The sequence below is a fragment of the Muntiacus reevesi genome, chromosome 11, assembly GCF_963930625.1.
Source record: "Muntiacus reevesi chromosome 11, mMunRee1.1, whole genome shotgun sequence".
NCBI lineage: Eukaryota > Metazoa > Chordata > Mammalia > Artiodactyla > Cervidae > Muntiacus > Muntiacus reevesi.
The window spans coordinates 26,572,708-26,588,448 of record NC_089259.1 but is presented as its reverse complement, the minus strand read 5'-3'; the positions used below and the strand labels follow the sequence as shown (position 1 = coordinate 26,588,448).

Genomic DNA, 15,741 nt, shown 5'->3' with positions numbered 1-15,741 from the left:
GACAAAAGTGAAAGAAAGTGAAGTCAGTTCAACTCTTTGAGACCCTGTGGACTGTTGCCTACCAGACTCCTCCCTCCATGGGATTCTCCAGGCAAGAATACTGGAGTGGGTTGCCATTTCCTTCTCCAAGGGATCTTCCCGACCCAGGGATGGAACCTGGGTCTCCCACATTGCAGGCAGACACTTTAACCTCTGAGCCAAAGTTTCTCCTTTTCTTCTCCTTGAAATCCCCAGACCCTTTTCTCCTTCTCGAGGGCTCTGGACCTCTTCCTCACTGGCCCTGGACTCCTTATCAACCTACCTAAGGATTAGCTCTCTCAATATCCTAATGGGATTTACTGAATTTTCAGAGATTATGGAAGTGATTTCATAAACATCAAGGGGAAAAGAAAAGGTAAATCATGTACAACAGAATAGTAACGGGGCTGATGTTTCTTTTCAACCACGTAAGATTTCCACAGTTAATGATTCAATAGTTGTGAAGTTTTGATCAGAAAATAAATGTAACTAAAGTTTTTCCTAATTAGCTAAGTTGTGCTAAGGGCAAATGAAGGATTTTCTTTGAAATTCAAGGATTTAGAAAACGTGTTATCCCCTTTTTATTGTGAGGTCACTCTTTCTACCAAGTCATGTGCCTTTTCCCCTTTGCATTCAGTTTTGCTTATGCCCTTAAATAAAACTTTTTGTTTTCTTATTTGCATATCTGATTCTCTTTTCTCACCATTTAAATTTCAGTATTCAAGTTTTAGGTGTGGCTATATCTATGTTTTAGATATTTGAAAATCTGAATATTTAAAGGGTGATGTAAATAAATAAAATTGGCTCAGGAAGAAGGAAGGGGAAAAAATCCTAATAGGCTATAATTATAAAAGAATTTCAGAAAATTACCCTCTAATAATAATAAGGGCCAATGAGAGTTATGTTAAAGTGGGTATTTCAAATATATCTATATCTCTCTCTGTGTGTGTGTGTGTGTGTGTGTGTGTGTGTGTATCTAAAAACCGTGCAGAAATTCTAAGTCTTTTTAATTGTTCCAGACATGAGGGGGAAAGGAAAACATTTAGATATAAAGCCAAGATAGCTAGTTGGAATGCTAAAACCTGATAAAAGATATCCCTCCAAAAGAAAACTGAGACAAATTTTATTGATACTGATGAAAATTGTATGCAAAAAGAGACTTTACTATAGTAAAGCAAGAATACACTATGGCCAAATGTTGGTTAATTCCAGGAATATAAGAAGGGTTACTAATAGAAGAAAACCTGATATTCTTGTTATAATTCATTATATAAATGAGTAAAAGGGAGAGGCCACACAATAGATCTTTTTGACAGATGCTGAAAGGGCTTCCAGTAAAAAGGAAAATCAGTTTACTTAGAGTTAAACCCAATAAAACAGGATTTTAATGCGTTCATACTTCTCAAACCAGTGAAATTGAAGTCGCTCAGTCTTGTCTGACTCTTTGGGACCTTATGGACAGTAGCCTACCAGGCTTTTCTGTCCATGGAATTTTCCAGGCAAGAGTACTGGAGTGGGTTGCCATTTCCTTCTCCAAATATCTCAAACCAGTATCTACCACCATATGGTAAAACACAAGCATTCCCAGTAATATCAGGAGCAGGATGAGAAAATACACTAACTCTGCCATGATTTAACATTGTTTTGAAAGCATTAGCCAATATAATTACATAAGAAAATAAAATTAAAAGGTACAGTTGTTGGAAAAGAGGAAGCAAAGTTACCATATTTCTAAGAGAAAAATCCAAGAGAATCAACTGCAGAACTACTAAAAACAAGATGGCCATAATGAGTATCTGGAAATCCACAGCTCTCTTTATATCCTACTAATAATCATTTAGAAAATATTATAGGAGTAAAAAAATCAGAAGATTTAAAAGCCAAGTGTATGAGAAATTTACAACCCTGTACTGTCTCTATAGTAATGAGGAGTATAATATTTAACAAAGAAATTAGTCAGGAAAACTTAAATCACTGAATAAGTAACTGGTAAGCAGTTTTAAAAAGAAAAAATAATGTAGACTACTTACTTGATTTTACATATATTCTGGATGAGCCAGAGATTCTTTATTTAATAATCTAAGATTTTATTTAAAAACTTTTCAATCTATGATTATTTTATATATATACATAAAATGAATTAGTATAAGTATTAACAACCAGTAGTTTTTTTCTTTTTAACTTATATTATTGAAGGATAATTGCTTTACAGAATTTTGTTGTTTTCTGTGAAACCTCAACATGAATCAGCCATAGGTATACATACATCCCCTCCCTTTTGAACCTTCTTCCCATCTCCCTCCCCATCCCACCCCTCTCAGTTGATACAGAGCCCCTGTTTGAGTTTCCTGAGCCATACAGCAAATTCCTGTTGGCTATCTATTTTACATATGGTAATGTAAGTTTCCATGTTACTCTTTACATACATCTCTCCCTCTCCTCCCATCTCCGCATGTCCATAAGTCTGTTCTCTATGTCTGTTTCTACATTGCTGCCTTGTAAATAAATTCTTCAGTACCATTTTTCTAGATTCTGTACATATGTGTTAGAATACAATATTTATCTTTCTGTCTCACTTCACTCTGTGTAATAGGCTGTAGGTTCATCCACCTCATCAGAACTGACTCAATTGCATTTCTTTTTATGGCTGAATAATATTCCATTGTGTATATGTACCACAGCTTCCTTGTCCACTCATCTGTCGGTGGGCATCTAGGTTGCTTCCGTGTTCTAGCTATTGTAAATAGTGCTGAATGAACAATGGGATATATGTGTCTTTTGCAGTTTTCATTTCCCCAGGCTAATATGCCTAGCAGTGGGATTGCTGGGTAATATGATGGTTTTATTTCTTGTTTTTTAAGCAATCTCCATACCATCTTCCACAGTGACTGTATCAATTTACATTCCCACCAACAGTGCAAGAGTTTTCCCTTTTCTCCACACCCTATCCAGAATTTATTGTTTTGTTTTTGTTTTTGTTTTTTTTTTTTGATGATGGCCATTCTGACTGGTGTGAGGTGATATATCATTGTGGTTTTTATTTGCATTCCTCTAATAATGAGTCATGTTGAGCATCTTTTCATGCGTGTGTTAACCATCTGTCTGTCTTGTTTGGAGAAATGTCTGTTTAGGTCTTAGTGGGAACACTTTTTGATTGGGTTGTTTGTTTTTCTGACATAGAGTTATATGAGCTGCTTGTATATTTTGGAAATTAATCCTTTGCCAGTTGTTTCATTTGCTATTAATTTCTCCTGTTCTGAGGCTCATCTTTTCACTCTGCTTATAGTTTCCTTTGCCGTGCAAAAGCTTTTAAATTTAATCAGGTCCCACTTGTTTACTTTTGTTTTTATTTCCTTTACTCTAGGAGGTGGGTCATAGAGGATCTTGCTTTGATTTATGTCATCCAGTGTTCTGCCTATGTTTTCCCTCTAACAGTTTTATAGTTTCCTGTCTTACATTTAGGTCTTTCATCCATTTTGAGTTTATCTTTGTGTATGGTGTTAGGAAGTGTTCTAACTTCATTCTTTTACCTGTAGCTGTCCAGTTTCCCCAGCACCATTTATTGAAAAGACTGTCTTTGCCCCCATTGTATATTCTTGCCTCCTTTGTCAAAAATAAGGTACCCATAGGTGCATGGGTTTATTTCTGGGCTTTCTGTCTTGTTCCATTGGTCTATATTTCTGTTTTTGTGCCAGTACCGTACTGTCTTGATGACTGTAGCTTTGTAGTATAATCTGAAGTCAGGAAAGTTGATTCCTTCAGCTCCATTCTTCTTTCTCAAGACTGCTTTGACTGTTTGGATCTTTTGTGTTTCCACGTGAATTGTGAAATTTTTTGTTCTAGTTCTGTGATAACTGCCATTGGTAATTTGATAGTGATCACATTGAATCTGTAGATTGCATTTGGTAGTACAGTCATTTTCACAATATTGATTCTTCCTACTCAGAAGCATGGGATATCTCTCCATCTGTTTATGTCGTCTTTGATTTCTTTCACTAGTGTCTTATAATTTTCTGTGTGCAGTTCTTTTGTCCCCTTAGGTAGTTTATTCCTAGATATTTAATTCTTTTTGTTGCAATGGTGAATGGGATTGATTGCTTAAATTCTCTTTCTGATCTTTCATTGTTAGTAATGTAGAAATGCAAGTGATTTCTGTGTATTAATTTTGTATCCTGCCACTTTGTTAAATTCACTGATTAGCTCTAGTAATTTTCTAATATTGTCTTTAGGGTTTTCTTTGTATGGTATTATGTCATCTGCAAACAGTGAGAGCTTTACTTCTTTTCCAATGTGGATTCCTTTTATTTCTTTTTCTTCTCTGATTGCTGTAGCAAGGACTTCCAGAACTATGTTGAATAATAGTGGTGAAAGTGGAAACGGACACTCTTGTCTTGTTCCTGATGTTAGGGGGAATGCTTTCAGTTTTTCACCATTGAGAATAATGTTTGCTGTATGCTTATCATTTATGGCCTTTACTATGTTGAGGTAGGTTCCTATGCCCATTTTTTTTGAAGAGTTTTAATCATAAATGGGTGCTGAATTTTGTCAAAGGCTTTTTCTGCATCTATTGAGATTATCATATGGTTTTTATCTTTTAATTTGTTAATATGGTGTGTCACATTGATTGATTTGCATATATTGAAGAATCTTTGCATTCTTGGCATAAACCCAACTTGATCATGGTGTATGAGCTTTTTGATGTGTTGCTGAATTCTGTTTGCTAAAATTTTGTTGAAGATTTTTGCATGTAAGTTCATCAGTGATATTGGCCTGTAGATTTTTTTGTGTGTGTTGTCTTTGTCTGATTTTGGTATCAGGGCGATGGTGGTCTTGTAGAATGAGATTGAAAGTGTTCCTTCCTCTAAATTTTTTGAAAGAGGTATAGAAGAAGGCAAGGTATTAGCTCTTCTCTAAATATTTCATAGAATTCTCCTGTGAAGCCATCTGGTTCTGGGCTTTTGATTTTAGGGAGATTTTTGATCACAGCTTCAATTTCAGTGCTTGTGATTGGGTTGTTCATAATTTTGATTTTTTTCCTGGTTCAGTATTGGAGGATTGAAGTTTTCTAAGAATCTGTTTCTTTCAGTTTATACATTTTAGTGCCATATAGTTATTCATAATAGTCTCTTATCATCCTTTGTATTTCTGCATCGTTTCTTGTAACTGCTCATTTTTCATTTCTAATTTTGTTGATTTGATTCTTCTCTTTTTTTCTTGAGGCTGGTGAAAGGTTTGTCAATTTTGTTTTATCTTCTCAAAAACCAACTTTTAGTGTTATAATCTGTAGTATTGTTTCTTTCATTTCTTTTTCATTTATTTCTGCTCTGATCTTTATGATTTCTTTCCTTCTACTAATTTTGGGGTTTTGGTTTTTTTGTTGTTGTTCTTTTTTTCTGAGTTGTTTTAGGTGTAAAGTTAGGTTGTGTATTGGATGTTTTTCTTGTTTCTTGAGGTAGAATTATATTGCTATAAACTTCCCTCTTAGAATTGCTTTTGCAGCATCCCATAGGTTTTGTATTGTCGTGTTTTCATTGTTGTTTGTTTCTAGAAATTTCTTCATTTCCCTTTTGACTTCTTCAATAACCTGTTGGTTGTTTAGAAACATGTTGTTTAATCTCCATGTGTTTATGTTTCTTACATTTTTTTTCCTTGTAATTGATACCTAGTCTCATAGTGTTGTGATCGGAGAAGATGCTTGATACGATTTCAGTTTTCTTAAATTTACTGAGTTTTGATTTGTGACCCAAGATGTGGTCTGTTCTGGAGAATGTTCCATGTGCACTTGAGAAGAAGGTGTATTCTTCTGCATTTGAATGAAATGTCCTGAAGATATCAATGAGATCTGTCTCATCTAATGTATCATTTAAGACTTGTGTTTCCTTATTAGTTCATTTAAGACTTGTGTTTCCTTATTAGTTTTCTGTCTTGATGATCTGTCCATTGGTGTGAGTGGGGTGTTAAAGTCTCCAGCTATTATTGTGATACTGTCGATTTCTCCTTTTATGTCTGTTAGTGTTTGTCTTACGTATTGAGGTGCTCCTATGTCGGGTGCATAGATATTTCCAATTGTTATGTCTTCCTCTTGGCTTGATCCCTTGATCATTATGTAGTGTCCTTCCTTATCTCTTGTAAAATTCTTTATTTTAAGGTCTATTTTGTCTGATATGAAGATTGCTACTCCAGCTTTCTTTTGCTTCCCGTTTGCATGGAGTATATTTTTCCATCCTCTAACTTTCAGTCTGTGTGTGTCTTGAGGTCTAAAGTGGGTTTCTTGTAGACAGCATATATATGGGTCATATTTTTATATCCATTCAGCCAGTCTGTGTCTTTTGGTTGGAGCGTTTAATCCATTTACATTTAAAGTAATTATTGATACATATGTTCTTATTGCCATTTTCTTAATTGTTAGGGGTTGGTTTTGTAGATCTTTTTTCTTCTCTTGTATTTCTTGACTATATAAGTCCCTTTAACTTTTGTTGTAAAACTGGTTTGGTGGTATTGAAGAACTTTTGGTGGTTTTGAAGAACTTTCTACTATTATGTCCAACCCATTTTTCTGTGATGCTATTGGTATTTTCATTATCTGTTTGTAGGTGTTTACACTTTAGGGATATTTACCATTTCTCTGTAACAAGAAATACAAAATTTCCTTTCAGTTGGTCACTTGTCTTTTTATCATATTTTACTGTTACCTTTTCTGTGACTGCTATTATTATAATGAATTATTTATCTCTAATTGTTTTTTAAACTGGAGCACTGAGTTGGGCAAGGAGAAGAATTCAGAAGTTACTTCCACTGTGAAATAAATGCATAATAGTTGAACTAAGAGATCCTGCCTTATTCAGGACTTTACGTTACTATGTAATGAAGTGATATGACGCGTGAATGTTCTTCCAGGTAGCTAGGTGACACTGCCACTTTGAGAACTGTGGCTAAGTTTGGCTTTACTAGAGTGATCTTATGTAGGCCCCCTATGTAAAATTGTAACACTGTCACAAACTTAGGCCTGTCCCCTATTGCTGTCCTGTTTTTCTTCTTTTTCCCCCCTTTATAGGAGTTACCACAATTTAACATAACAGATGTTTTGCTGACTTAATGTGTTATCATTTGTCTTATCTCTAATATGCTGGTAGAATGAAGACACCGATTTGGGACTTTAAATAGTGCCTGGCATTATAGCAAGTACTCAATTTGTATTGGTTAAATGATCAGATTTCTCCTCATGTAGATTGTTTGGGGATAGATTAAAAGATGAATTGGAAGAGGAAGAGACTTGAGAAAGAAGGAGCAATTTATGTCCCATTATGGTGGTCTTACGTCAAAAGCTTAGCTAAAGTGATAACAATGATAATAAAATAGAAAAGGCTAATGGAAATGACATTAAAAAGAAAAAAATGGGTTACCATTCTTGTTTGTATTTATAACTAATAAATAAAAAGGAAATGTTATTTGTATTTGTATTATTTTTATATGGATGTTTATAAAGCATAATTACAGATGATTGAAAATGAGTGAGTAGATGCTGTGACCTTTGTTTCTTTTGTTTCTTACAAAACATTCCTTCAAAAATACAAGCATTAAAGTATCTAGTGGAAATCATAATGATTTTTCTGGTTTATTGTTTTTCTGTAATTTTTTTTTTTTTTTTAGAGCTTTGCTTCCAGTTTTACATCACAAATCTAAAAAAGGACCCCCCCGTCAAGCCAAATACGCTATTCATTGTATCCATGCAATATTTTCTAGTAAAGAAACCCAGTTTGCACAGATATTTGAGGTAAAAAGAAAAAATTTTTTTGTTTCATGTTATTGTTAAAAAAATATGAATGAGTTTACAGAATGTTAATGTTTGGAGATGTATCATTTTGTAATTTTCCAAATTTGAATTAGTATAATCAATATTAATGATTGGTTAAAATTTGAAAATATCTGATGATTCAGCTTTTTAATGCTAGCTTATTCAGAAATCAAGCAGTTGTACAATAGTTTTGACATTAGTTTATACATTTAGTATTAGGAAACTTTTTTCATTAGTAAATAATTACATATAAAATTGTAGTTACTCATAATAGGTAATAGGTGACTATTCTATCAGTGTATAGATTTTGGAAGTTAGATTTCTATACATGAAATACTACTGAAGTGTGTGGGGTTTTATATATGAATACTGATTTATAATTAGGTTAAATAAATTTGTACTTTAATGATTGACCTAATTTCATATTAGATTAAAATGTGCCTTTTCCTTTGCAGGGCATGTGATCCACACCCAAAGATCCTTGATAGTTGGTGCTCTCCAAAACACCCACGGCAATTTAGGTACATGGCAGATGGTTTTGGACAGGACCAAATATCAAGGACCTTTGTGTGTAGACCCAAATGTCTTATTGGGTATATTGGGACAGGACCAAATACCTACTGACCATCTTTTCAGCATATATTTTATTTTTTCTCTACTTTGAATTACCAGTACCCTTTCTAAGTATGGGAATTTACTCTAAGCTATTAGAATCAGGGTCTAGCTTTAGCCTTCTTACTGCAAATAGGAGCTAAACAGAAAATTTATAAAAATCTTGTAGTTATAGTCTAGGAGCCTTGAATGAAGTCAGAACAATTTGGAAGTTATGCTGAAACTAACCCACCATAAATACACAGACTTGCTGTCTATTTTAGAAGTATTTATGCTAATTTTGTCATATTTTCATGATTTAAAGGCAGGGTAAAGGAGGAAGAAACGTTTTCTGTATCTATTAAACAGCATCTTTGCTATAGATACTCAACCATAATATAATTTAAAAGTTGAGGTGGAGGTATTTTCTATTTTTTTAAATTTTTTAATAAGAGGATGACTTCAGTGGACTCATGTTGATTTCTAGAAAGCTTTTTTTTTTCCCTTGAGTAATCTTTTTGTTCTCTCCAATGATGATGAGGAGGAAAATGCTGATAATAGCTTGACTTTATTGGTTACTTTTAATTTTAATATCTGTAACTTCATCTTTACAAGAACCTACCTGGTAATCCTTCTCCTATAACGTAGAAGATTGGCTGGCTTTCTCAGAAAAGGTTTCATAGACACATCTAACCTTTATCAGATTACTGTTAATCCAGAGCTGCTGCTGCTGCTAAGTCGCTTCAGTTGTGTCCAGCTCTGTGCGACCCCATAGATGGCAGCCCACCAGGCTCCCCCGTCCCTGGAATTCTCCAGGCAAGAACACTGGAGTGGGTTGCCATTTCCTTCTCCAGTGCATGAAAGTGAAAAGTGAAAGTGAAGTTGCTCAGTCCTGTCGACTCTTAGCGACCCAATAGACTGCAGCCTACCAGACTCCTCCATCCATGGGATTTTCCAGGCAAGAGTACTGGAGAGGGTTGCCATTGCCTTCTCTGGCTAATCCAGGGACTGATCATTAATTTTGGTTTTTCAGAAATGATTTTAATATCTTATTGTGGAAAATTGTCACACAATATAATAAATGAATTGGAAAAAAGTACACTATCAGTTATCTAAAGTGTAAACAAGTTATCACTTAGATGTGCAATGGAGGTATTGAGGGAAGTCATCGAGAACAGCAAGAAGTACTGTCATTACTTTTGACTAAATGAAGCTTTTCATATTGCCCCAATGTGTTGGAAAAGAACAGTTTTGTGTTGCTTTTCAAGCCTAGAATGCTTGGTGTTCAGTATAGGAGGATACCTACACCTTTATCTCAACCCCGTTTGCCCAGCCACCCAGTTTCTTTTCTCAGAGGCAACCAGTGTTACCAGTTTCTAGTGTACTTTTCAGGAGATACTTTATTCTTATACAAGTAATATAAATACACAAAACACGTCTTTTGTCCCCTTCCTCCTCTCCTTATGCCAGTGATAGTGTGCTATAGCCACTCTTCTGATTATCTTATTTTAAAAATTGAACAATATATTTTAGGTATCAACTATGTGAGTAAATAAGCAGTTTCCTTTTGTTATAGCAAAATGAATATTAAAATAATATTTTTATTTTACTATGAGTAATAAAATAGTTTTATTAGTTATGGTACTTAATATTTGATGCTATAAAAATCCACAAAAATGCTTGTAACTATCCATAATGAAAGCTTTTTTCTTGCTCATGATAAAAGTCCATTTGGGTGTTTTGATTGCATTCTAATCAGTGGTTTAGCCATGCAGACCCTTTTGACTAGTGGCTTCTCTTTCCTTGTGACTCAGACAGTAAAGCATCTACCTTCAATGAGGGAGACCTGGGTTTGATCCCTGGGTTAGAAAGATCCCCTGGAGAAGGAAATGGCAATCCACTCCAGTACTCTTGCCTGGAAAATTCCATGGACAGGGGAGCCTGGTGGGCTACAGTCTATGGGGTCGCAAAGAGTCAGACAAGACTGAGCAACTTCACTTTCTTTCACTTTTGCTTTTTCTCTCTGAGTCCCGTTGGATCCTTTGTATTAAGCCACCAGTGAGTAAAGAGAGAGAGAATGTGGAGAAGACACATTGTTTATGTCTGCCTCAGTTCAGGCATGGCATACCTTACTTTCATCCCCATTCTGGTAACCAGAACTTCTGACTGCACATAGAAGCATCCTTATGCCCAGAAAGCAGAATAGAAGTAGGTATGGGTGAGCCGAAATGGCTACCCACTCCAGTTTCTTGCCTGGAGAATTCCATGGACAGAGGAACCTCATGGGCTACAGTCCATGCAGTCAAAAAGAGTTGTGCACGACTGAGCAACTTTCAGCAGTTGCTGACATATTTATATATGCAATCATAAAATGTATGATACATGATTCTTCATATTGAAATGTTTCTTTACCTACCTCTAAAATGTAATTTGGGAAAAACTGAAAATACTTAAGATATGATGCCTTCTAGTCATAAAAGTTGTCAGTAAAAGTTAAATGTAGCTTGAACCACTGCTTATACCATGTATTGGAACTTGTGTGGTTTTTAGCATTTGTAGATGAGACATGTGAACAGTTTATTTGCATGTTTATGGAGTTAATCATTTTCCTTTCCTCACTTTTAGCCTCTGCATAAGAGCCTAGATCCGAGCAACCTGGAGCATCTCATCACACCACTGGTGACTATTGGTCACATTGCTCTCCTTGCACCAGATCAGTTTGCTGCTCCTTTGAAGTCTTTGGTAGCTACTTTCATTGTGAAGGATCTTCTGATGAATGATCGGGTAATTTATGTTTTCTAGATGTGTATTCTTCATAATGCTATCTTCTAAAATTTTATGCAACAAGGAGAGAAGTGGAATGATGTAAGTTGCACTTCAGTTTGGTTGATTTGTTTTTAGCTTTTCCTTTCTTTTTACCATGCTGCATCTTCATTATAAGTGAAACAACATTGAAACATCTCTTTAGTTGAGCATAGGGCTATGACCTGGAATGCTTTCCTTGAGAAATACAAGATATCACTGGATTCTGTCTATTTCAACTTTATAAGGATGTAAGTTTTTTAATGACATCTATTTTTTAAAAAATGTGAAGATTGACAGGTTAGTTTGCAGTATGGTTGTCATGATAGTAGTTGTTGCATTTCATACATACAATAGAGAATTAAAAGATCCCTGAGGAAAACACTGGGGAAAAAAGTAGTGATTTTCTGTCTCCATTGTGTGAATATTTGGGGCAGGGTATGTTTGGGTGTCTTGGAGAATTGACCCCTACAGTCATGTGGAGTTTTATGCATGTGTTTGTGTATTTTTAGATATACATATGTGTAGAAAAGAATACTGTAAAACTAGGATCTTCAGAATGGTAAATGAGCATTGGTTTCAGATTAAAGTTACCAGCTGCGTTAGCCCCTAACAAGAGTAGGCCTATTCTATGACGCATTGACTTCTCTCCGCTGTAAAAGTTCTAGAATACATCTTCTTCCAATAGAAGAGTGTTTTCTGTGTTGAAAATCTGTTTAGCATAGCCACCTTAATTAATGATCTAAGCTAGATGTTCTGGATAACTTGCTGCAACTTCTGCATCAGTACTTGCTGCTCCACCTTGTACTTCTGTGTCTAGGGATGGCTTCTACAGTATTATGAACCAGCCTCTGCTAGCCTCAGATTTTCCTTCTGGAGCCTCCTTAGCTCTCTCAGTCTTCACAGAATTGAAGAGAGTTACAGCCTTGCTCTGGATCAGTCTTTGGCTTAAGGGAATGTTGGGCTGGTTTGATCTCCCCTCCAGTCCATTAAACTTTCTCCATATCAGCAATAAGTGTGTTTTGCTTTCTTGTCATTGACATTTTCACTGGAGTAAAATGTGGAGTAGCACTGGAGTAGCACTTTTAATTTCCTTCAAGAACTTATCCTTCACATTCACAACTTGGCCCAAGAGGTTTAGTTTTCAACCAATAGTAGCTTTTGACATGCCTTCATCACTAAGCTTTATCGCTTTTGATATGACGTTGAGAGATGTGCAGTGCTTCCTTTCACTTGAACATGTACAATCCATGATAGGTTTGCTAATTTTCCCAATTTCTATGTTGTTGTATCTTAGGGAATAGGGTTGCCTGAGGAGAGGGGGAGAGATGGGGAAAAGGCCAGTCTGTATGTAGAGCAGTCAGAACACACACGTTTACTGATTAAGTTCATTGTGTTAATGGGTGTGATTCATGGCACCTCAAAACAGTTACAGTAGTACCATTAAAGATCTCTAGTCACTTATCACCATAACAAATGTAATAACAAATGTAATAATAGTGAAATCATTTGGAATACTGCAAGAATTATGAAAATGTGACAGTGATATGAAGTGAGCAAATGCTGTTGGAAAAATAGCACTGATAGATACTTGACACGAACCTTCAATTTGTAGAAAATGCAGTATTTGTGAAGCATATTGAGACAATTTTTGTGTGTATACAAAAAGTATGTCAGGCAGTTGGATTACAGTAAAAATAAAATTTGTATATTTAGAGTGTGTAATTAGAACTACAGTAAGATAGGAAAGAGAATATGAAACAGAAATAGTATTTGAAGTGATAATGCCAGAAAATTTTTCAAAATTTATGAAAGACATCAAAGCTATGCATTCAAGAAGAGATGCAAACCCCAAGTAGGATCAGTATAACACAAAGCTTACTAGATACATCATAGTAAACCTAGAACCAATCAAAATAGAAAGGATTAAAAGCATTCATGCAAACAGACAGAAAACCTTCCAGGGAACAAGACTGTCAAGAGAAAAGATTAGAAGATGAAAGATAATGGGATAATATCTTCAAATTATTGATTGGAAGAAAAGTACCAATCTGGAATTCTAAACCTGGAGAAAATAGCCTTTAAAAAGGGAACGCAACATAAACACATTTTCAGACAAAAACTGAGAAAATGAGAAAATAATTGCAAACCATGTATCTAATATGTCCATGTTGTGTAAATACACATATAGCTCAATTGCAGAAAAAGAGTTTGATTAAAAAATAGGCAGAGGCAACATTTTTCCAAAGAACACAAACAAGTCATCAGTAATTGTATGAAAAGTGCTCAACATCAGTAATCACCAGAGAAATGCAAATCAAAACCACAGAAGGATAGGACTTCACTTCTCTTAGAATGACTAATATAAAATAGACAGATAATAAGTGTTGGTGAAGATGTGAAGAGAAGGAACCCTTTTGCACTGTTGGTGTGAATGTAAAATGAAAAACAGTATGGAAGATCTTCCAAAAAATTAAAAATAGGAAACAAAAAAGAAAATTGAAGCACCACATGATTCAGTAATAAATACTTCAGAGTATTTATCTGAAGGAAATACCAACACTAATTCAAAAAGATCTCTGCACCCCCATGTTCAATGCAGCATTATTTATAGCAATCAAGACATGGAAGCAACCCAAGTGTCCATCTAATGGATGAATGGATAGAGGAAAAGTGGTGTATATATACAATGTAACATTGATCAGTTATTAGAAAAAGGAAAAAGTCCTGGCATTTGTGACAGCATGGATGAACCTTGAGGGCATTATGCTGAGTTAAATAGACAAAGATGAATACTGTGTGATGTTTCTTACATGCAGTATCAAATCTAAAAAACCCCAAGTAACAGCAACAAAAACTCAAACTCATAGGTATAGAGATCTGGTGGTGGTTGTCACAGGATAGGGATGAAGGATGTGTGAATTGGGTAAAGGAATTCTAAAGGTACAGACTTCAGTTATAAAATAAGTCAAGGAATGTAATGTACAGCATGGTGACTATCGTTATTAATACTGCCTAATATATCTGACAGTTTCTGCTGAGAGTAGGTCTGAAAATGTCTCATCATAGGAAAAAAATTGTAGCTGTGTTGTGATGGGTGATAACTAGACTTACTGTGGTGATCATTTCACAATATATGTAAATATTGAATCATTGTACCTCTAGAACTGATATGTCATATGCCAATTATATCCTTTTTAAGAAAGAGAATTATTAATTTGAAAAAAAAAGTGAAGAATGAATTGGCAGAATGGGAGAAAATACTTGAAAATCATATATATCTGATAAGAGACTTAAAACTCAACAAGACAAACAGCTTAGTTTTCTTTAAATGGGTTAAAGACCTGAATAGTCATTACTATTAATAGTTATTATAGCTTTTTCATTTATATTTTTGTATTAAGGTTTGTTCATTGTTTTTCTAGACATGATGCTGTTGCACGCTTAATAGACCAAATTATTGTGTAAACAACTTTTTGTACACTGGAAAACCAAGACATTTTGTAACTTGCTTTATTGCAACACTTGCCTTATTGTGGTTGTTTGGAACCATACATGCAGTGTCTCTGAGGTATACCTGTTTCTGCCTGCTCATGCTTCATCTTTGCTTTCTTCTGACCCATCTTTGAATTTACTCATCCTCTCTTCAGATTTGTCGAGTCTCATGTTACACCCATAAAATTGAATTCTTAATTGCATTGTTTATATAGTTTTTTCCTGTAATTTCCTTAGAGTTTTTAAATAAAATTTTTAATTCCCTGCCAGAATTCTTTTTCTTACCATATAATCTTTCAGCACCTCTAATTACGTTAAAATTTATGTGAGTTAGTCTCAGTATCTGTCTCCAGTGGCTCTTTTTCTTTGTCTGGTTTTCACTTGATTGCTGGTCAGGTCTTACCTTGCACACGTTGTTGTTGATTGAGCTGCACGCTTTTTGTACGAAAAGTTATAGAGATTGTTTGAAGCTCTGGATGATTTTATAATTCTTCCAAAGAATATTCATTTTTGCTTCTGATAGGCAGTTGAGCTCCTCTGAAATAATTTTCATTCAATCAAGAATGCAGTGATTGGAAGCTGGGTTTCAGTTTTTGACAGGTGATTGTTTTTCTGATCACTTTTATGTTTAGGGTGTTTTTATTTGGGATCCACCCAAAAGTCTAGGTTGCTTAACAAGTCAGTCATTCAGTTCAGTCACTCAGTTGTGTCTGACTCTTTGTGACCCCATGAACCACAGCACACCAGGCCTCCCTGTCCATCACCAACTCCCGGAGTCCACCCAAACCCATGTCCATTGAGTCGGTGATGCCATCTAACCATCTCATCCTCTGTCGTCCCCTTTTCTCCTGCCCTCAATCTTTCCCAGCATCAGGGTCTTTTCAAATGAGTCAGTTCTTTGTATCAGGTGGCCAAAGGATTGGAGTTTCAGCTTCAACATCAGTCCTACCAGTGAACACCCAGGACTTCTCTCCTTTAGGATAGACTGGTTGGATCTCCTTGCGGTTCAAGAGACTCTCAAGAGTCTTCTCCAACACCACA

General features: G+C 35.2%; 1 protein-coding gene across 6 annotated transcripts in view; it reads left to right on the top strand.

The window, feature by feature from the left end:
* The window catches only part of PDS5B (PDS5 cohesin associated factor B), a 173,287-nt gene that overhangs the window by 112,081 nt on the left and 45,465 nt on the right, over positions 1-15,741 (top strand). For all 6 annotated transcript variants that reach the window (XM_065901672.1, XM_065901671.1, XM_065901674.1 and 3 more), the window contains exons 20-21: positions 7,668-7,791; positions 11,029-11,187. In XM_065901672.1, coding sequence (XP_065757744.1) covers positions 7,668-7,791; positions 11,029-11,187 — 283 coding nt within the window. The remainder of the gene's footprint in view (positions 1-7,667; positions 7,792-11,028; positions 11,188-15,741) is intronic.